Genomic DNA, 23,910 nt, shown 5'->3' with positions numbered 1-23,910 from the left:
ACCAGAACAGAAAGCATTTCAAGACCCATGGGGATGGTTTCTGTAGCACTCATGTAGAGCTGACAACTGCTTGTGGTACAAAGATCAAAGACTCACAGAATGACTTTGGTCAGACATGGCCCCTGTAAGTCTTCCAGTCCAACCGCCTGCTCACAGCAAGGGTAAATGCCTAGAGCTCAAGTTGCTCAAGGTCCTGTCCAGTTAAGTTTAAAGGCTGCAAATCACCTCTGAGGAACCTGTTCCAGTGCTTAATCACTCCTATTTTAGTGCGTGCAAAAATACAAGTAAGTTTAATGTATTATTTTAATGGCTCAGTATTGTTACGTGCTACATGTTCACAATACTACTGAGGACACACTAGCAGCAAGTTCCAATCTTCCAATTTTAAGAGTCACATTTTTTCCAATAAACACGCAGGAACCCTGCATATGTATGTAATTTAATAACACAAGACAGGCTTGCTCTTTTCTCAGCTACCCTTCCCAGCTCCTGGAAGTATCTTACAAATAAAACTGGGGAAAAAAAGACCTTGCCCTGTAATGTAAGAATACAAATAGTAGCTGTTGTTTCCAAGCAGAATAACCTATTGAAATAAAAAACATGCTGATACAATGCCGGTAGCTTCTTGGAATCATAGAACAGTTTGGGTTGCATGGAAGGGACCTTCAAAGGTCATCTAGTCCAACCCCCTGCAATGAGCAGGGACATCTTCAACCAGATCAGGTTGCTCAGAGTTCCGTCCAGCCTGGCCTTGAATGTCACCAGGAATGGGACATCCACCACTCCCTGGGCAACTTCTGCCACTGTTTTACCACCCTCATTGTAAAAAATGTCTTCCTCATGTTCTTCACGAAGTCAGGTCTGAAGACTTTTGGTCTGAAAGTCACAGTGAACACAATTAGATACTGTAAGACTTCTGTGAATAAAAGCTGTGGTGAATAGTTGTGTGCAATCCAAACCCTGTAAGAACAGAAATCAATGTTTCTATTACCTTTTTCTTACAGCAGACACCTAGAAAAATTGGCCTGAGCAATACTACAGCTGATGAGAAGGTACCTGTGGCAAGCATTTTTTAAGACCTACTATAGTGGAAATCCTTATTATGGCTAAGCCAATATGCCAAAGCCTGACCAGGTGATGCTGGGTGCTCTTGCGTCACTCATTTCCTTTTTGATAACAGACCAGGAAGACAGCCCACAGTTTGCTTCTAGGTTGACTCTGCAATAATCAAGGGCTGTAACTACTCATTGACATTAAAGCAGTGGTAACTACATGTCTTCCTTAGACAGCAGGATTCAGGAACAGAGACGTGCTAATGTCAAGTACCACTTCACTGCGGAAATCAATTAGGTGTAACTCTAATCTTGATCTCAACAAGGACAGGAAGCCTCAGTACCACAGCAATCCCTAACAGCCTCGCATTATCTGAGTCACGGCAGAAGATATGGAAACTCATCAAAACTCATGAATGAGAAAGACAAGAAGCAGAAGTGAGAATACGTGGCAGCTAACACTATGAGAAATCAAGACTAATCCACAGAAAATGAGGCAACTAAGACTCAGTAGTTGATATTGGTTTCTGTAGATCACAAGTATTCTGAAGATAAAACTCCAGAATGTAGCACTGACCAATCAGGCAGAAATATTGCTTGAAATCTTAGTTTATCTCAAAAAAAGTTTATGTTTAAGGAATTACGCACTCAAATGTCGATACTTTAATAAATTTATGTTACTCAAAGCAAACAAAACTGAAGTTCAACAGCAACAGTATCTTCCTGTTGTTCTGCAATCATCTTCAGTGTCATAAATATATGGAGCTTCCAAAATTGTTTCTGTACTCACCACACCTATGCATTTCATCTCATCACTCTTAACACAGAAACATAAACAAAACCTGCTGCAGGGACCAGGTGCTGGAACCTCCCCCCCTTCTCAAGGGAAGGCCTTTGGTGGCCTACACAACCAAGCTCTGCTCGCTCTTTCTGGCAGTTTCATTTTCCTTCTGCACAGTGAAGCTATTTTCTTGGCATTGAGGACATCGCCTGCCATGTGGGAACAGTGCGTTCCCTTCCTGCTAGGAAAGGCTGATAACCCACTTCCAGGGTGAATGTTCTCACCACCACGCAATCCTACGGAAGGCACGCGCTGCAATCTCCTCCAACAGTGCTTTTAAGTGAACTGAATAAGCCTGCCACTATTCAGATGATCCCTAAACTAATTAGGCCACATAAACAACATGCAAGTGTGCTTCCCTAACAATTTCCACCCAAGTAGCAGAGGCATTTCATAGAGTAGACAAAAATATTTCCTCACACTTTCACAGCAACTAAGAAAACTTGAGTTTAATTAGGTTCAGAATTCTACAATATTTATTAGCCCTGGATAACAGGTAATCCAGGTGTCTAGTATGATGATTTAGGTGCAATTCAGGCATAACAGCAAGAAATACAAACACAAATAAACACCACCAGCAAATTTTAAAGATCTCAATAAGTATGCACAAGTATCAACTAGTAATTACTTGCTTTTGCCATTCTAGATGGGAAGGGATGGAGATAGGAAGCAGCAGCAGCAGGAGAGAGAAAAGACTACAGACACTAAAGGCAGACTGCTTTGGCTTCCTGCCGACACCTTCATCTGAACGGCCACAAGAATTATGGCCCCAGATGACAGAAGAACGAGTTCAATAGATGCATTTGACAGTCTTTTTAGCCCTTTTCCCCTTAACAACAGTGGAACGGGCTACTTATGGTTACTACATCTTGTACAAAAAAAAAAAAAAAAAAGCGTGATGATACTGTCTTGAGAGTACACACATACTTTTCTGTAGATAAAAATACTTTCAAGGACTCCACAATATTTTGACTATGAAATTGGTTATTAGTAAGTTAGATTTTGCAACACTCAGACTGGCCTATCATTTATGTCTTCACAACCAGTTGCCTCCAGAATCTTCATAAATTAGTCTGACATGAGACAGTGTTTGCCCACTGGGGATTTGGATACTTCTTTATTTGCAATTTGGGTAAACTGTAATTACTTCAGTTTTTAAACCTATCATAACTGTTAAAGATATATTTAACAAATCACTAATAATCTTATCTTTAAAGACAAATCTGTATTGCAAAAAAGTTATCTTCAGATGCTACAGACAGGATTTTAAATTAGTTTCCCACAGAAAGAAGAGATACAGAACCTCAGAAGTTTGTTGGCAGATTTCAATAAGTTCAACAGCTGGAAACAATCTTCTAACTTTAATTCCATTTACAGGACATTTTCAGAAGACAGACTGATTGCTTCACAAACAGGAAAACTAAAGCAAGATTTCCCTTTATTTGACAGAACTGACATAAGAGAGTCTTTTGTAAATACCCAATAATCACATGAGAAAAGCTTTATTTAGTGTAAGTTGAAAAATTACTCAACTGAGGACACTGAGGCCTCACCAGTTCTGTTTGTGAAATTATGTGCTACAATCACCAAGTGTTCAATTTTAAGCTTAAAGCTTGCATTTCGCTTCTTAATTTCCTATGATTGCCTACTGATTTAAAAAATGCACTATGCACAGATGCTAAGAAATTAGGTTTTTTTTCCAATACACAAAGTTAGGCTATGTTAAAAATAAAGCCACTGCCCAAGAGATGCTTCCATTTTTCTTATTTGAAGGGAGAAGGAAGAGAGGAAGTTTTTCTGAAATAGCAAAAAGCCATGTCAAGTATTTCCTATCATTTCTGAAACATGAGGATCTTAATCTAAGTTAAAAGACAGCTCCACACAACACATAGCCCAAAACACTTAAAGGATCAAGAGACCAAAACCAAAAATGTTAATACCCTGGAATAGATTCCCTGGCTTGTTCTGATCAGCACACGTCAGCTGCAATTTCCTCACTGAAAATCTGTTACTGATGCAAAAAAGGTACTTGTGATCACTGAGTGATGTTACAACAAGAAAGGAATGGAACATGGGGCTGCTCTTTAACAAATCTAAACTGTAAGAGTGCTTGTCCAGACTTAAGTCCGCAGTTGTCTAGCAAAGTGATCCTTCTCTCCTAATCCTCAGTCGGCCAGTTACAGACAGCTCACATTTTTCTGTGTGTCTTCAGATGCAATTTCACTTACACTTCCAGTACCTTCCAGAGCCCCCCAGTTCAGCTAGAACTGGCCAGCTCATTTTCAAACACTTGTTGCACAACTGTGGATCACAGAAGACCAACAATTAAGATGTGGGTAAACAGCATAGCATGTAAAACCAAATCAAACAGCACATGATTAATTAAAAGAGACATGCTTTTATCGGACACAGAATAAAGTTATTTTTGAATCCTACAACCTCAGTTCAGACAACACGTGCAAGACTTCGGCCTTCCAGAGATGTGACACAACCATAACCACAGGCATGCTCCCGATTACACTATTCCAAGCTATCTCAGCAGAGCAGATCATTTGCCAGATGACACACACAACCTGGGGTTTCGTTGAGGAGCAGCTGAGCATGGTCACATCCTGCTGACCTACAGAGCATCCCCACAGCTTCCGCAGCTGCCTGTCCCTGCCCAATGCTGCTCAAACCCCAGATGGCCAGGAACCAGAAGACACGTGATAAAACACAGTTATTTCTGTTCTGTTGGTAAAGTTGTATGTTTAGTTACTTTCAGAACAACAGGCTGTCCACAAATTTGTCACTGTCCTACTGCCATGGAGCAAAAATTCTCACTACAGAAGACATTTTGTCTTGGAGTCCCACTCCCACCTCTAGCCTCCCAAGACACTCAGAATCAAGGCACATGAGATTGTTTCTTTTCAAAGCTCAGGGAGTTTTTAGATGAAATGTTAAAGTCTACCTTTTGATTTTGAGCCATTTTAAAGTAATCAAGACTCCCAAGACTAGAATAATTCTTACAGAAATAGAGAACTGTACAGATACGTAGATTAACTGGTTCTCAAAACTATGTTTCATGGTCATATACAAAAAACCCCACGTATTGGTGTTTCAAGCCATACAGATTCAAGGCAAGAATCGTGAGTTTCATGCAACTCACATGATAAAATTTGAGCTCAAATCTGTTTTGTCTTGTTCCACTGCCTATGCAGCTAAAAGAGAAACCAGCTCCTTTAAGTCAACATTCTCCCCTCTCCTACCAGCAACGCATTGCCTTCATGCGCTACGGTCCTCCTTCTTCAGCCTTCATCAATTTTCTACATAACCACCTTTTTCCAGATGCTACATACAAGTTTCATATCTAATGCAGGTTCTTATAAGCAGATCCTCACATCTACCTCGAACATACATGAGTGCTTTGAGAAAATGTTAGAATTCAGACGCTTATCACCATAAAAACTAAAACGGGTCTGGTTTAGTTTTGTTGTTGTTGCTTTTTTAAAGAATTAGACCCACTGTAGTTCTTTATAGATCCACTTAATGGTATATCTATCACCATGTTTACAAGTAAAAATCTTCAGAACAACAGTTACATTTATTAAAGAAAGGATGTGAAGCATAAGGAATTCCCAAATTATCCCAGTTCTGGAACACTCATTAATGAGCCCCCAAAAATGCTATTTAGCATATACTGGTACTTCTAGGCCCAGATTTAAAAAAAAAAATAAAAAATGAATATTTGCTTTGCATAGGTGATGCTTAGGTGAATTTCTCTTATGATCTTTACACTTGAGGACAGAAAAACAGAAAGAATTTTGACTTCAGATACTTAGAGAACACTGAAATAAAACAGCTTAAGTTGTTTTAAAAGAAAAAAACTTCTTTTATAAGAAAACATTAACTTCATGCCAACATAAAACAAAGAACCCCTTCAAAACATTAACAAATTTCAGAAAAGGCTATTAAAAATAAAACCTCTTTGACTAATAGCCAGTACTGGTCTCACAATCGTGTATATAACTTGTGTCCCATCCCCTAAAGCAGCCCCAATCCACTTACATAAAGGTACTTAGAGATGCAACCCCCCCCCCTTCCACTGTGCCATGACTCTACAGGTTTTAATTCCTTCTTCAGCAGTTCATGTTTGAACAGAACAGTTAGGAAAATTCAAGTCAGTTATAAGGAAACTCATAACTGTACATAAGTTTTTTTATATCAATAATCGAGTCTTCTATGAATAAAGTTATTTGCAGCTCCAAGTCCTACTACAGGAAAAAACAGCATGAAGATGTAGTAGTTATATGATCCCTGGTCAAATTCAAAGCTCATTCCAGGTATACAACACTAAAAGCTCTTTCACAGTAGAAGATGTACGTAATAGTGAAAGCATTACCTGAATGCTTGCAAGACTGTTATTTTTCATTTAGTTCTGGCAATAGCCTGTTGCATGAGGTTTATTCCTCCCCCATGCCTCTGTTTCCTTATCTGTAATATGGAAACACAGACCTCTACCTCTGTAAAGTGCCTTCAGAACTACTGACGAAAAAAAGAAAAAGTATTATGCTGCCACAGACAGAAATCCATTATTTTGCAGGTGCATGGATGGGATGTGTGTGCCTACATTACGTTCTCTGCTACATGGCAAAGGTTAAACCATTTTAATTTCCACATCATTACTGTTAGTTTTCTTCCCAGTGCACAAACATTAATACTTGATAGCCTGGTCACTGTTCCCTATTTTAGAATGTCCTTGACATGCTATAAGCATAAAGATAAGGAAAAGGAGATATTCTTTTACCGTAAGGGATGCCACTTGTGTTACATCTAACAGCTACAATTGTCACTGCCTGTATAGCCTCCTCCTTCATAGGCCCAAAGCAGTGCATTTACTGATGTACTGTGGAGGTCGAAAGCCACTTAAATTCACCCATATATAAACAAACTTTAGTAGTTTGGAAGCCGTGTTGCAGAATGGCGGTCTTATGTGGCCAATTCTATGCAAATCTCAGGCTTAAGGTAAGTCACTTATTTCCAATTTAGACAAACCACAGCTGTAAATTCTTTGTAACAAATTTACTAATGCTTTTATAAGTCATCACTGAGTTTTTACACAGCATATTAACACTTGATTCTTAAGATGGAAGAATAAAGAGCACAAGGCAAATGACTCAAAACTTAATGGCAAAAAGAAAGTTATTTTTATGAAATAAAAGTAATTTCCCACCTACCTGGCATTTCTCAGTTGTCTCTCCCATGATAACCTTGACCAACAAAAACCCTTCAATCAGAGAATCATAGAATCGTTTCAGTTGGAAAAGCCCTTTGAGATCAAGTCCAACTGTTAAGCTAAACCTGCCACACCCACTACTAAACCATTTCCCTAAGAACCTCATCTACACATCTTTTAATCACCTCCAGGGGTGGTGACTCAATCACTTCCCTGGGCAGCCTCTTCTAATACTTGACAACCTTTTTGGTGAAAAAACACAACTTGAGGCTGTTTTCTCTCATCCTATCGCTTGTTACTTGGGAGAAAAGATTGACACCCAACTTGCTACAACCCCCTTTCAGGTAGCTGTAGAGAACAATAAGGTCTCCTCTCAGCCCCACAAACCAAAAGCCACTGATGTTGGCAATACCAGAGGAACTAGATAATCACCTGGCAAAAGTAGTTTTGAAAACTATGCACTCTATCCTTGTTCCCACACAGCCCTTCAATAAGGGCAATCATCAACCCAACATCTAAGTTTTTTTAATGAGGAATTAAGGCTACATAATAAAAAATGCTAGAGATAGCTTACTTTAGCTTTTGGCATTACTACTTAGGTCTCTTAGGAACTGCATTAAGAGATTGCCCTCAGCAATATTCTGTGGCATGGGATCTGCAGCTCAAGATTTTTGTTTGCATTTTGAACCAGGTATTACAAACTCCCAAATCTCTACCATGTAAGAAAAGCTCCCCATACTCAATTTTCAAGGTGAAAAAAAAAAAATGGATACAACTGACCTCTGCCAAGCTAGAACTTGAAAAAAAGTTCAGATGAAGAACAATTGTGCAGCCCAGATATTAACAACAGAGTTTACAATTTCCTTTCTAAACTTTCTACCTACTATGCAAAAATAAATGCACAGAGGGATGTTGAATGGGAACACTCTTTCCCTGAAGCCAAGATTCTTCCTTTGTAACTCTGTAAGGTGCCAGAACGTTTCTTATCACAAGGTTCCTTGTTCTGGTGGGCACAACTAGAACAGCACAAATTACAAAGAACGTGTTCATTTACAGCTAATGATAAAGTGTTTATTTATACAACAAAGATGGCAGAAATATGGCAGCAGGATTTATTTTTCCTCTGTACTCAACACTTTGGTGTTTGTGTCCACTCACCAGTTTCCAGTTTAATACTGATTTTTTCCTTCAGTGCACAGCTGGTGGTACAACTTCATGTAGTGGTTCTAATGAGCAACCATAGGCAGAACTGAGGAACAGAGCCAGTCGTATTGCTCTCAATCTTTTATTCTTAAATATTCCTATGTTTGGATGGGTCAGAACAAAAGTGTCCCCACAAAAAAACTGAAGATAATTAGTTCTCCAGTACTGCTCTGTTCCTGTTCATAACTTGTGAGCACTGTTCCACAGCAATTACAAATATGCTACATGAAAAGTTAAAAGTATGTACCAGCCTGAATTTACAGATCATACAAAAATTATTTCACTCTACTTACAACTGTACTGAAGTAGCACTATATTTTGTGAGAAACAAAGCTAACAAAGAAAATCAATATTTATTAGATCACTAAAAGAGTTTAGAATCCACAAAGTGACACCAATATCATTTTGACATGAACACAGTTGTTTAAGATTTTTTTTAAAACTCTTAGGACAGAAAATTTTTGTTTCAAAGAACATTTAGAGGAAATATTAGGTCTGAAACTGTCCTTTACTCTTTTTGGTGAGCGCTGTCTGAATTAATGTAATAGTGCAAGCTGAGCCAAAATAACAACTTTAATGAAAAAGATCTTAATACAGCTTTGCTTTTGATCCCAGTGAAAACAAAATACTGAAAACAATCAATCTGTATTGCACTGGCAGTGCAATCAGCCAGTATCACTACCCTAATCAAGCATCAGATTTGATTGCTATTCTGCAAGTCTCTGTGCCCGCTCTGGAGCTGCCAGTGAGGCTAAAACGCCCAGTGTCGCTGGTTCCTGCTGCGTGGGAGAGCTGGCAACAGCCTTACTGCCAGGCCAAGTGTTTGCCACTTTTCTGAAAACCTCCACTTGTGCAATGATAAGTTGCAATGCTTTTATGACACTATAAAGACAGCACGTATATTGTTACACCACACTAACAGAATAAAAATGCTCATTAATACTTGTTGTAACCATTAAATAATTTTTAAAAGGTTATTAGTGACATGCTGATTACTTTTTTCAGATGTGTAACACCTTTGGAAATTAGATATTCCCCCATAATGGTACTGATATAACTTAAACCCCAATGACTGAAAGAAGGTCCCTCTTGTCAAAGCAGACACTGGGTTTCCAGTTTTTCCTGTGGATATGCCTTTCCTTTGTGATCAACTAACTACACCAATAGCTCTGAGCACCTGAACGGCCTGAATCTGTTAGCATAAAAACAGGAAGGTCTTGATGTTGAGTATACAAAAGATACTATCAGTCCCAGGAGTACAGAGTTTGGAGAAAACAAGCTGATCGCTCAAGACAGCATTCAAGAAAAATGACACCCTATTCAAAAGACTTTTTATGATATAGAAACAGGATCTCTCTTCCAGTCTCCTGGAAGAAATAAGGAGTGGGAGTTACATAACAGCAATGCATAACGTGTTGCTACAGGTTCCATATAGCAAATTTTACAAACATCCAATTAAAGTCTGTATAACTGGGTTCTCAAAAGATCTAGGAATTATATTGTTTGCCAGAAACTTCAATACTGTGGTACAAACAGCAATGTTCTCCCTACATCACAGAGGTATGCCAGTAACACAGCTACACCTTGACGAGACCTGGGAAAAAAAAAGGAAAGCCTGATTTCCTGGTAGTCCAGAATCTACTCCCAGGCACATGGACTTATTTACAAAAGATGAAGCAGATTTACAGACAAATTGCAAGGCTAGCTTTAGTGATGAAAGTATCCCATAGAACATTTGTTATTCAAAAGTGCATCCTTCAGAAGACAGCCTCTGCCATCCACCATGTGACGTACAATATGATACAGGATTTGAGAGTTTTATATTAGCTGATACGGAACTAAGGTCTCTAAATCTGCCAACCACCATGCAAATGCTTCAGTTCTGCGACAAACATTACAGTCCTGTGACAAACGCTACAGTCCTCTGAAGAATCCCAAAGAAATGACATGTCACCTCACTTCAGGACTAGGTTTACTCCAACAAACCAGGGCACCATGCTGCACTTCAACAAGTGCCAAAAGCACCTGAAGTGAAAAAACAGCCTTGATGATGCATGGCAGGCATCTTTATTTATGGCTGGCTTGTTTATTCGGAATAAGCCAACTACATAACGCCCTTTGCTAATTCAGACTTGCATCATAGCGATATTGTCTGTATGTGGTTCCCTTGGAGAAGAAGTTATTTCCAGTGACACAGATATAGGTACTGTGTCATTTCACTGCTAGAGCAATTACCGCAGCCAGAATAGACATGCAAGTCACCATCCTGAAATTAAGACTAAAAGCACTCAGCTTCTAAATCCATGACGGATTGTTGTCTTCTTTCTGCTCTGAAGCAATGACTACCTGCTGTGGAAGAACTGCTTCTACAGTGTCAAGCATCATCGGGGTCCAGTTCCTCCCAGTGCCGACTTACAAAACCAGACACTGGAAAAAGTATGGCTTGAGTGGGAAGAAGAGATCACACTAGAGGGAAAAAAAATTAAAAACTTCAGGTAATTGTCTACAGAACTGAGGCATCTAAACACTGTCTAACAGAACTAATGGATGTAGAAGACAGAACTGAAAAGGTTCCAGAGCTCACACCTTTACATCCCAGACAGAATGAAATTATTAAGGCGAGATGCCAGAACAGACGGAGTATGTGATGTTTAAACTACCATTAATTACACTACAATATCCCCTTGAACTGTCTCTAGAGCTTAAGTGGGAAACAAATTGTTGTGTCTCAACTGACATAAACCTGCTAAAATGCTCCACAATGCAGCTGCAGGGAAGGTTCCAAGAGACCTCAGCACATCCCTGGAGTCTCTGAAGATGAGCAGAAGTTCTCTTAAATTACTTACAAACTACTCATCAGAAAAGAAAGCTCTAGACAGGAATTCATTTTCTTGGTAGGCCAGTGCTCCGTAATCAAGAAGTATAGTAAGCAAAATGCAGCAGCCTCTAAGGTCGCCCCTGTTGTACCTAATGCAATCCGTAGAAACACAGCTACAGGTTAGCCTGATCTACTTAGCAGATTTTTTTTTCTCCTGAAATTGAAGAAGAGGACCAGGAGCCCTACAAGCTTGTGTTCACAGCATGTCAGGTGCAATTATTCATTTGTCTACTGCACTAGGTTGCTACCCGCACAGGCACATTTTTGTCTGCTGGAAACTTCTAGTCACCTGCATTTTCTCAGGTTTCCAAAAGCAATTTCTGACAGCAGAGAGACAAGACTGAATTTCATTACTGGCATGAAAACCAGGTTTGACTCTGGCTTGATGTCAGAGAGGACTGTTATGAGAAGAGCAGCAGAACTGATTCTTATTCTGTGACGTACATACTACTAAAACACTAGAACAGATGGCTGACTTTGTCTCTCTGTCCCCAGCACTACATTTGCTTTGTCTCCTGGTACCTTTGACTGGTTGTGCAAATATTAGTAACCAGGACCAGGGGCACTTTCTGGATCTGATGGCAATAGCAGAATGCACATCTGCACAGAGGAACTCGCTCTCCTGCCAACACAACACAAATTGGGTAAGGATGGCCCTACCCATACCATCTATGTGTTTACACCATTCTGTTCCCAAAACAATACTCATTAATTTGGGCGAGCACTAGCTAGCATTACCCAAACCTGTGCCAGGGAGTGTGCCAACAAATTAAACCCCATGGACAGTCACAGACAGTGCCTGAGTTCGTGCTACTGCCCTACTTAAGTTTGTCAGCATCAATACATTATCACAACTGGCTGACCAGAGGTGAGAGAAAGGACAAGACACATTCTTCTGCCACTAAGCTTCAATGTACCTTGGGTAGCAATCTCACATTTTGAGCCTGTCAGTTCTGGTTATCGGGAACAGAAAAGTATGGTCCAGACAGGTATGGCCAGCATGAGGGATGGACCCCTGGGATACACGATGTGAAGCTGGGAGAGCAGCAGGAACACTTGTTCAATAAGCAACCCTCATCTAAACAGCACAGAGGGCACAGGAACAGAAGGGATTTCTTGTTTAGAGGCAGAAAAAGCCAGAGGTGTTCGAAGAGACTGTTAAGGAAAAGTCTCAATGAAGAACAGAAACCCTAAAAGAGAGCCCTTCTAAATGACATGAAAAGATGAGTGCAAACCATTACATGGAATAAGTAAAATCTACACCTCCTAGAGAAATCCATCTCCATTCATGCTATGAAACAATAGCATAATGCAACTGGATGTGTTGCATCTTGTGCATGCTTGAACTAAGGCAAGGAAGGGCATACCCTGTGCAGAAATACAGATATAGCAACCGTCTCTCAAGGATATAAATATTGGCACCTGAACAGCATATGGACAAATCTCTCAAAGACAAAACTAAAACAAATTATTTTCTTAAATAGATAAGCAGTTTGTTCAATCACTACTGAGTTCTGGAGATCAAGTGCAACCAGCATCTTCTGTTGCAATGACATTTTAAAACCTTGTAGAGTTTTCAATTTAAAGTTTCAGCTACACAAACTGAGAACAGTGCTAAAAGTGCAGTATAACACTTAGAGGCCAACATCGCTTAATAAAGGTCAAAATTACAACACCTACTGTATGGCTACAAAAATACTGGTTGATATAAAATTGCAGAAAACTAAGCCCCAAACCTATTTTTTTTTAAATGGTTAATTGCCAGATTACTAAAAATATAAACGCGAACAATTCTGTGCGCCCAGTTATAAAATCTATTTCATATCTGAGATATTCTTAACTACAGAATAAAGGCAAATAAAGAAAAAACATCCCTGCGTTTTATTTATCAGAAACTACTGCTTCCTTCTTTGCAAACACGAGGGGAAGCTTTTCCCTGTGCTATTGCACAGAACATATACCACTAACAGGATACTCAGAGTTTTCTTCCTCTTTTCAGTTAACCACAAAAATTAAGCAGAGTTTTACAGAGAGAAACCTATTTGGATGCCTTCGTGTATATTCTGTCTCACAAGCCAAGTGATGTTTCTGTTTGCTTTGGCTAACTGAGGGGGAGTAAAAGAAAAAAGTCTACTTACAAAGAATGACCACATCTTAGCTGTGCTAAGAGAGAGCTGTCACATGGTTAGAGGAGCAGGAAATAACTTACAGTTCACTCAAAGCAGGACTAAGCAATTCTGTGGTTTCAAATCTGAGCCTGTAGAGTTGCTGAAGCTGTATCTTCCAGTATACAGTTTCTTAATATAGCAGCTTATGAACTGGAGAGTCTGGTCCTCCCTGGAGAAGCAGCAGTGGAGGGTGGAGCAGTGCAAGAAGTCTGAGGAATATCATACTCTGGTTTTTGCTTCCCCCTCCCCTATCTACCATTCTCTTTTCAGAAGCAACATCAACAATGACTTTGGGCCAGGGAAGATGAAATAGGAGAAAAATCTCTAATGGTCGTATCTGAGGCTGAAGTGCACTCTGTGTATGCAGCAGCAAACAGCTGGATGGCATAGAGACCATCTCCTCATTTCCTTCCTCATGCAATGCTCTGCTGAGTTAGAAGAACACAAGCCATGTCTATCCCAGCACTGGGGATAGGCAGAACTGCATGTCTGACAAGACACCAAGTTCACCACTGAGAACAAAGCACTTGTGGAGCTGAGAAGTAGCGGGGAAAGGGAGTGAGGGGAAGAATGGTGAGGAGGAGAGACAATTCTACCTGGAGACCTTTGTGTAGATTACAGTTGCAGGGGCTGGAGGGAGAAGGGAAGATCCTGGAAGCACTTGAGGTACAAGGAGGAAAGAGGAAGTAAGGAGAGGAAACCCTTTTGCTAGGACAGAAGAGAACTTGTTAAAGACTGTGTGTGATAAGAGAGTGTAAGGAGATACAAGATTCAAGGTACAGAGGTCACTGTGTAGGACTTTGAACGACTTTACAGCAAATCAGCAGGATGTGGCTTACAAGAGAAATAGTGGTTAAATTGATTCCTAAAATATCATTACCAACTTCACAGTAGTCTGCTGTACGAAAAATCTTACAGATTTATTTTCTATGTAGAAAATAAGATTCTTTTTAAGTCAATAAATGACTGCTTCTGTTATAAAATATACAAAGAAAGTTATAAAACATCTCTTAATTTTTTTATCCCCAAAGATATTAATACAATAAATTAATATTAATTTCTTTTTTTTAATCCACATATCACATACAGGTGAATAAATGTCTTGGCCATCACCTTGAGAAGGAAGAAAGCATTTATAATTTAGTGCCAAATTCCCATACTCAAATATTCTTGTTCTTCAGTCTACACAGCAAGGCAAGTATTAGGCCTTGTTACTTAATACTCAGAGAACGCTATTTAGGAATCCATATTTTAACTTAATCTTTCTTGTAAATAATCTTACCAAGTGTTGGCTAACTTTCAGGAAAACCATCATCAATAACACTTGAGGTAAATGCATTTTCAAAGTGTTTGCAATCTTAGAGACAAGAGTTATCTTTCCATAGTTTAAAATTCAAATAATGAAATACAGATTTCTTAGCTTTTCAAAGAGGAGAAAAGACACATTTTCTCTCGTTAAGTCGGCGTTTCTCAAATTGCAGGCATAGAACCCCTGCGTACAAAATACACTTGGTGAGCAGAGGCAAGTTCCTGTATAACTATACCACTCTTGATGCTGCATAGTGGCTAATTAACGAGGGGAGAAAAAGGCAAAATAACACATTCACTTTGAAGGGAAATGAGATGAATGCAGGGGAATTCTGATTTACACAAAGTTCTGAAGGGGAAAACGGTGTGTGGAACCATCTTACAGAAATGGAAACACGACCTTGATAAGCAAGCTCTAATGTGATCTTTCTGCTTTAAGCTAGACACACTGGAGAACTGGAAAATGCATTAACACTACTTCTGAGAAAACTTAAAATAAGAAAAGCTGCCTTAGAGTGAGGATTTTAATGACAGCCAAATAAACAGTACAGGAAAAACAGTTTCAACAAGGTGGGATGCATGTACGAAAGCAAGTGCCTAAGGTGAGCTGCAATCTGCAGATCTGCCAGTGTGCTGGGGAGCTCTGCAGCAACAGTTTCCTTGCCAGCAATGATCTTCTCCACAGAACATTAAGTCTACAGGAACTGAGTAATTCATTTAATGAAGTTCTTCCAGAATCATACACTCTCAACACAGGCATTCTAATCTGAGCTGCCTGAAGTGTCATTCACTGCATAAATACAATAAGGTATTAGGAAAATTGTCTACCTTTAACTCATGACTAGCTGAAAACATGCTACTGAATTTGAAGAATTAAGCAGCTTTCCAAGAAAGTGTCTCTACGATTGTTTGCATTACATTTTTTTTTTCCATTTGGCCCTCCTAGTACACTGCTCCTGTCCTGTGAAGGCCACAGAACACTTCAGGATCTTAGAATTTAACTGGAACTGTCCCAAAGGTAACTGCACACCTACTGCGCCCATTTTATTGGTTATCCAGGCATAAACGACATGTCTGGAAGCCACAGAAATTAGTGTGGCAGTGTAGCCAAGCAAATATGTTGAGAAATAAAACTATCTTGTACAGCATCTGACTGAGTCATGCCCTGGTAGAGTGGGCTGTTTAAAACCACCCATGAAGATATACTTCTAACTCCACTAAATCAATTTTGCATGATTTACTCTTACAAGGAAAACAAATTGGACAATAAAAAAATCCCTCTGTGCCCAAGTAACACATAATGCCAGCTCTTCTTGAGGAAATTGTACCCTAACGTATCAATAAGCAACTCTTTCTAGTGCCCATGACACATTTTTGTTACTTCCTGTATTTTATTATCCTGGTATTAGGTCACGAAACCATATGTCTCCTACAATATATTCCATTTTATTTCTGTACTTCGAAGATTCCTCAAGAGATGAGCCTATGAAATATGCTCAATGGAAGAAAGGACACCATAATCTTACCACACTGCTTAAGTGAACGGCCAACTTCCTTTGACGAACCAAGTGCTTTAAAGCTCACCAAGCCCCATCTCCACTGCAGAGCTGTCTATAAAAGGTCAATGAAAAGAGTCAAGCCTTCCATCATGTTGGTTAAGGAACTACTGCAAAGTTCCTACACGACACTAACTCATCATATGCAAACCACTTCAACACTTCGCTCCGTTCCAGCACTGAGCTAGGAGCTGCCAGTGGCAACTGCTGCCACTACTTACCATCATAGTAGTAAACAAGTTCTTAATTCCAGCACTACTAGAGACAGTAATGGTAGAGCAATAAGAGTCACAAGAAGCCCTACAGAAAAGACAGGGAAGTTTTTTCAGGCAGAAGTACCAGAACTCCACTGAAGGAAGAGATTCAAAATCTACAGTTAGAACATTCTCCATTATCACCTTTTTACCCTGAAATTGCATGGTGTAAGATGGATCTTATACACTCTACTTGCTACAAATTTGGCTTACACTAAACCCTTTCAGAATCCCAGAAAAAAATAATCATAGAGGAAACATTCTAGTGATAACATTCAAATAGATATTTATGAGCAGATAACGCAGAGAAATCACATCAATTATCTATTAAAGGAGAAACAGAGTCTTTCCATTTACATAGTTGCATGAAATAGTAAACTCAATCTTTATCTCCTAACAAGAAACTACATCTTCCTTAAGTGTTCTCCTAAACAAATGATATCCAGACATCTTGGTGGAAATCTTGTAGTCAAAACATGGCTGTTTGTCTGAATCCTACATTAAAACTTGCAGTCTTTCAAATTCCTTCACCTGACTCTCCTGTGAAGAGCTGGTAAATTATGACACAACAGCTTGTGACTACAAATTGTTTACATCCTGTTGCGCCTGTACACTATATGATTCCAGGGCATGTTATCAGGAGCACGAGTGGTGTACTTCACCAGCAGATTAACTACAGAGATGCTAAGAGACTTCAGACACTTGACTACCTCCAAACCAGAGGGAAGATCTACAAAGTAGCTCGGAAGAGAACGCACAAACGCTGAAGCCTTAATAGATTGACGTACTTACTCCAGTCCTATATTATTAGATCGCCTTTGGTTTAACAACATATAACACTTCATAGCAGAGATAAAGAGTGACTGAAATTTGTAGTAGGTCTCACCTTCCCTGTAAAGACAAAAATTTCTGTGTCTAGCACGTGAGCTACAAGCATGGTCAGAAGAGATGTAACCGCTACAGTCACTGAAGCAAAGACAGAAATTCAGCTGATAATTTTAAGTTTCTAACTTAGGTTGAACAGGAGATTTGGATAACAGCCCATAATGTTGACTGACAATGATGGGATTTTAATATCTAAATTTATGTTTCTTACTCCTGAACGGAAACCCACACTTTGTGAATTGATGCTTTGCCTCAAATATATAGCTATGAGATGCAATGCCTTGTGGAGTGTTTACATGTGGTCTCAAAACATCTCATCCATGAGTAAATAATGTTTACAGCACAGTTCATCACCTTAGTTTAATAGCAAACTGTGAGGAAGATAAGCATGAGAAACACTTTATGGTAAGTAACCATAATCTAGATACACAGAGGCAGTTTGAGGATGATGGCAAAACCACCTGCTCTGAAGAGCAGGTGGTTTTGCCATCACCTGCCCTGTGAAATTCCACCTGCCCTGTGAAAATCAGTTTTGTAGGCACAGGTTTAGTTAAGAGAACTCTCAAAAGCCAATATAATTCCCTCTAGAAGGGCAGATCATTGCTGACAAGTTGTTTAGGGAAGTGACTCCAGTGGATATTAGTGAGGCATCTGAAGAAGTTACATGTCTTTCAGTAGAACAGGACAGACCTCAAAAGAAATCCAGGCATAACTCTCAATATTCTGTTGTTCCACAAGACCCTATCATATACACTCTGTCTTCTACCTCTGCATCTCATTTAAAACCACATGCGAAGACAACCAGCACTGAACTGGTGACTCAGCTCTTCCTATCTGTTCAAGAGAGGACTCTTCAAACTACAATCTCAACCTTTTTTGGATGTACGGCCTGCAGCGTAAACTCAAACTGAAGAGTCCCAACACTTCTCGGGCACATGAAGTTGCCCATTACTCAGACTTGTAGCCCACATTCAAGTCTTACTTCATGCTGTTTTCATGTACACAAGTAATCTTGCAAGTCCTTTCTTGATAAAACCTTCTAATTCTTATCAATTAAGAGCTACATCTGCCATTCTGGATTTTATTTTTGTTTTATGTCAACCATTACTGTAATTTGTCCTTTGGCTCTGACATACAATCTTATTCTGGTCACATGCACTTTAAAAGCAGCCAAAACAGTTTTCTTAGTTTACTGCTGTGTCACTTCTCTTTTTGCATTTTTTTTACCAGTTCCTGTTTACCATATGAACCATAGCAAGATCTTACAAATAATAACCTATTCCTAGCCTTACTCGTTAGACATTATCCAAGTGCTGAGTCTCACTTCTAAGCAGTATACAATATCCATACTCCATTACCTGCTTCCAATGTTATCAAGTACACATTTCTCATATTTCCTTTCCTAAGGCGTCTCCCAGATAGAAAATTATCTCTACAGAGTAAACTAGTTTTTCAGTGACATTACTGACCAATATGAAAATTATAAAAGTACTTTCCTTATTAAAAGTCATTAATGGGACACCTAGATTTGCTTTTCCTCACAAATCTCATTCATTAGGACAAAATTTAAGTGACTGATCTATAACTAAGTAGACTTAAGCAGAAACTTCCAAGTTTGGCATAACCATGAAAATACTTCATTAACATACACAAAACTAATCTCATAGTTCACCTTAGCAGAAGTTGACATAGACTTTTATTTCTTCATTACATTAAAAATATTTATTGAAAAACTTCTACAGATAGTAAATTTTACACCTGACCTAGATAACAAATGTCATGTACCTGAATGAAAAATAGTTGCATGCCTAAGCAAGAACTGAAGTCCTAAAGGGCTACCTTATACTGGACAACTACTGCAAGTAGTTCTATATTTGGATTCATATTTCAATCGAATTAACCACAGCTGCAGCTTTGACTATTAGCCAGTGGCTTGGTCTTGAAAACCTGATCTGTTATGGGTGAAGGTTATTTTAATTGCTTATAGATTTAGATAACCATTTTACAGCTCAGCAAGCAGGGAAAGAAAAAAAAAAAAAAATAATCAGTAACCTGTGTGTACATTTGCCTACTAGTTGACGAGATTCCCAAAATATCAGTAGTAGTCCAGAAAGTGGTATCAGCCTCAGCAACACACACAGCGATGGCTCTTTACCACTTCCCCCACTCCTGGGTAATTTTTGTGCTTATCAGTCATCATTACTTAGGATGCCATTGAAATTATGTCAGTATTGGAGTTCATAGGTTGCGAGTACTCAATCGAAATTAAGCTACTTGATACATTCCTTTGCTTTTCCATAGAACAAAAATCAAGCAGTTAAATCCTCAATGTTATTTCAAAGTAACTGCCTTGTTATCAGTCAAAAACAGAGTCAAAGGAAAGACAGTTGAAATAAATCAGGTCCAGAGAGCCACATGCTTTCTTGCCCAAGCCCCTCAGGACTGATATCAGCACTATGCTCTCCATAAGAACACCATAAATTTTTACTACAAAAAAGGGTTCTAGGATCATAGTTTAATGTCTCAACTGTTCCTCTGTCATTCATTTCACTAGTAACGTAAACGCAAGGTCAAGTCAAACATAACCTAAAATTGTGCCAATATGGCAAGTGTACGTCATATCCAATAGCATCCATGTACCACACAGAAACACCACTTGTAGCAGCCGTGTAGCACAGTCAGTCCAGCTGATGGGAAAGCAAGCTTGTGCCATCCTTCAAAACTCTCAAGATTTTCCTTTCTTAAAAAGTAGCATTTACAGTCTGAAGTTTCACTAATGAATAATTCAAGCACAGTTATTAAGAGATCAAATATCATGTACATTACAGTAAAAAGGCATTTATCAGCAAAGCATGCCAACACTGAGTCAGGCTAGAAGGTCGAGAGTACCAAGAGTACCATCAGGCTCTGACAGACAGGCATTACGGATTCCAGTTAGACAGTCAAAGCTGTTACCATCTCAAGGTGGCCATTCCACGTCTCTGATAGACACTGCCCTCCAAGAGACAGAGATGTTCAATCTGTTCATTAATTAGTTTCTGGATTGCCACCTTTTTTGGCGACAATAAACCAAAAAAGCCTGGTTAAATATCTCTAGAGCTTCAATACTTAAGTCCTCAAAATTGAGCAGAGGCCCTGAACTACAGTAAGATGAGCCTAGGCTTAACCTAAAGAGCATATAGGGCTGGGGGAAAAGGGAAAGAGAACAGGCCACAATTAGAAGTATCTCAACTGAAAAGTCATCCAAGATTCTATGTAAACTGCAAGAACATGTAGTTTCAAGAAAAATATAAAGTCATGTCTATGAAACTATCAACTCATCAGATTGCATGACTACCAGATACTGTGAAGATATTTACCTCCAAAGTCTGCTTTCAACATGCCATTTATACAGAAAAGCTGAGAACTTGAGTCGGTGAGTAAAGTGTGTTCACTTGACAAGAAAATCTGAGTTGTAGAAAAACAAACTGGAAATCAACTTACACAAATTCATGCACTGTTTTTGAATTTAGAGAAAAGTTTCAGGGTTTTTTGCAAATGAGCTAAACATATGAAAAGTGTGCCCGAAAGTAGCTCAGTTAATTGAGGGTGGGTTTTTTTAATCAATATATTGGCTTTCAAAAAGCAGTCTCTTTCTCTTTACATACTTTATGGTCACACCTTCTGACCCATTTAACTTAGTTACTGTGACAGCATCTTATTTAACCCACCTCAGTGTAAATATCAACTACTTCCTGTTCAGCTACTGCATCTTATGCTTTCCTTACAACAGCCAGTTTGATCAACAATACCATTTCAAAGTCCAAAGAGTTGTGCGGATCCATTATGACTGCACGGATATCCTGTTTTAAATCATAATTTTGAGTTCATGAAACATCAGTCATAACGTTACAGCAAGATGCACAGTGCCCAAGTATGCTAGGTGCTGGACAGAAAGCATCAGAAGGCAGCTAGGTAATGGTTACCAAATGGTATATTTTTTTTTTTAAAAAAAGCAGCTTTATTTTCTTCATTTTTTCCAAAATACAATTTTTCTAAAAGCTGTTTATTTTCTAAAGAAAGTGGTTAACTTTTGAAGCCTTCAAGTAGTTATTTAATACAGATAAATGCAGTTTTAATATAGTTCTATATTAAACATGCAAGAAGGTATTCTGAAAACAAAGAACTTACTGATATATTGGGCAAGACATCTACTACAAGGCTTTTTATTTTAACTATTATGTTACCATATTTATATAAAACAGGAAAAAAATGTATTTGGGTCGCGTTTAGGTACACGAACCTGTTGTTTAGGTTAGAAAAGCACAGACTAAACACAAGGCAGGCCTAGCACTGCTACGAGCCTTTCTATAACTTCGCCAACATTGCTTTGTTGTACCGCAGGTGCACCTGGGGCTCGTCCCAGCTTGGTCAAGCAGCTGAACTTTTGCCATCGAGCCCCACGGCTGCTCCCTCGCTGTTGAGTCCCCTGCAGAGCACGGGCGGGCTGCGGGGCAGGGTGAGCCCCACCGGCTGCCCCCCAGGAGCTCGATGCTGATGCACAAGGGAGCGCGGAAGGACGGAGCCCGTCCGGAGCCGCCCCGGTGCGCACGGCTCCAGCCAGAGCCCGCACGGCGCAGGGGGCGAGGCCGGGCCCGGCGCTCGGGGCAGGCAGCCGGGCTAGGTTGGCCGAGGGGCACCCGGCGCCATCCATTGCCCCCGGCACCCCGCGCTCCGCTCCCACCGCCCGGAGCGCTGCGGGGGAGGCGGGCGGGGAGCGAGGCCTGCGGAGGCCGCCCCCGTCCCGGGCGCCGGGACGGGGCAGCGGAGCGGGCCGGGCCGGCTGAAACTTCCGCAGCCCACAACTTGGCGGCGCCCCGGCCGGCCTGTCCTCACACGCCCCCTGCCTGCCCCGGCCCCCGGTCCTCGGCGCCCGGGTTGGGGACGGGCTCGGGCTCCACGGCCCGGAGCGCCGCGGGCCGCCCCCTCCGCTCCGCTCCCCGCCGCCGCGGGCCGGGACTCACCACGCATTTCTTGCCGAGGAAGCTGAAGAGGCTCTCGTTCTCCTGCGGGGTGAGCAGCAGGGACCCCACATTGCTGACCCGCCGCGGCTGCGGGGGCTGCTGCTGCGGGTTGCTGCTCATGGCCGGGGCCGGCCCGGCGCTGCCCTCGCCGCCCTGCGACCGTTGGCGCCCGCGGCCCCCTCCTCCTCCGCTGCCGCCGCGGCCTCACAGCAGCCGCATCGCGGAGCCTCCCTCTCGGGGCCGGGGAAGGAGGGAGGTGGAGAGGGGTGGCGGGGCCTCGGACAGCTGCCGGCCGCCCGCGAAGGGAGCGCGGGGAGGGGGAGCAGCCGCGCTGGCACCGCTCCGCGCCGGCAGCCGATCGCACCCGCCGCTCCGAGCGGCGCTAAACTTCCAACTCCGGCCCGGCTCCGGCGGCCGCACGATCCAACATGGCAGCGGGGGCGGGCGAGACCACAGCGCGCGGCAGCCGGAGGGGAGGCCGGCGAGCGCGCTGCCGCCGCGACCATGCGCCGTGCGGGGAGGGGGGTGCGCGCCGCCTTCCGCTCCCGCCCCGCCGGGCCGCGCCCCGGCAGCCGCTGGCGAACGCAGCCGGCCGCGCCCTCCCCCTCGCTACCTGCCAGGCCGGCCCGGCGGCTGCGGAGGCGGGGAGCAGCGGGGAGATGAAGAGGCAGAAGAAGAGGAAGGAGCGGTCGCCGCTGTCCCCGCCGCCTGCCCCGGATGGGGGCCGGCGGGATGGGGCCGGCGCGGCGCTGCCCCGGAGGACGCGGGAGGGGAGCGCGGCTGGGGGCGCTGCGGGCGAGGGGCCGTGCGGCCGTGCTGCCCGGCGCGGGGGGAGTCCCGAAACCCCGCGAACGGCACCGCTGGCTCGGCTGGAGCCCGTAACCGAGCGAGTGCGCGGGGCCGCCGCGCCTCACGCAGAGGTCGGGAACGAGGGTGTGCCAGAAGCCCTTGATCAGGTGTCACCAAAGACTGGAATTTGCAGCTCTAAAGGCTTTTCACAGAAAGGGCAGCGTTTCCGCACCTGCGGGGTGTACCGCTCCCGCGGCGCGGGTGTTCGGGGCGGTCCCGGCCGTGGCCCCGCGCAGGTGAGCGGCTCTCAGCCCTCCCCGCCCCACCAGCCGGCTGCAGCCTCGGGTGAAAGACCGAAAAACAGTGGCAGGTGCTTCAGGCTCTCCGGGGGGTCAGCTGCTGAGGAGAAATCCCATACGCAGTCAGCAGCCTTTGTCAGCTGGATTTCTATTCCCCCTGCTTCTCCCCGTGTGACAGCAACTAGCTGGGATGGAAGTGGGAGACCTTTCGATGCCTGAAGACCCAGAGCACTGCTGCCTTATGCCCAGCCTAGCTTTTGGTTGCATGAAATATATGCTCATGCTTCTCGCATGCAAAAGTGAAAACCAGATGTCAAAGTGAGCTCCTGTTTTTAGGTGAGGAATGTACTGGGTTCACATCACCTGGTAAATTAATTGTCCATCTGCAAGATGCTACAGCCATACTCCCGTGATTATTTACTTTGTATTATAGGAAAGAACTGAGGAAGTACAGAAGGA

General features: G+C 41.9%; 1 protein-coding gene across 2 annotated transcripts in view; it reads right to left on the bottom strand.

The window, feature by feature from the left end:
• The window catches only part of WASL (WASP like actin nucleation promoting factor), a 51,197-nt gene extending 28,393 nt beyond the window's left edge, over positions 1 to 22,804 (bottom strand). For both annotated transcript variants that reach the window (XM_065632300.1, XM_065632309.1), the window contains exon 1: positions 22,364 to 22,804. In XM_065632300.1, the coding sequence (XP_065488372.1) occupies positions 22,364 to 22,483 (120 nt within the window). In that variant the 5' untranslated portion in view covers positions 22,484 to 22,804. The remainder of the gene's footprint in view (positions 1 to 22,363) is intronic.
• Between the last annotated feature and the right edge of the window lie 1,106 nt (positions 22,805 to 23,910).

This window comes from Caloenas nicobarica, chromosome 1 (assembly GCF_036013445.1).
Source record: "Caloenas nicobarica isolate bCalNic1 chromosome 1, bCalNic1.hap1, whole genome shotgun sequence".
NCBI lineage: Eukaryota > Metazoa > Chordata > Aves > Columbiformes > Columbidae > Caloenas > Caloenas nicobarica.
This window is presented reverse-complemented; position numbering and strand designations above follow the sequence as displayed.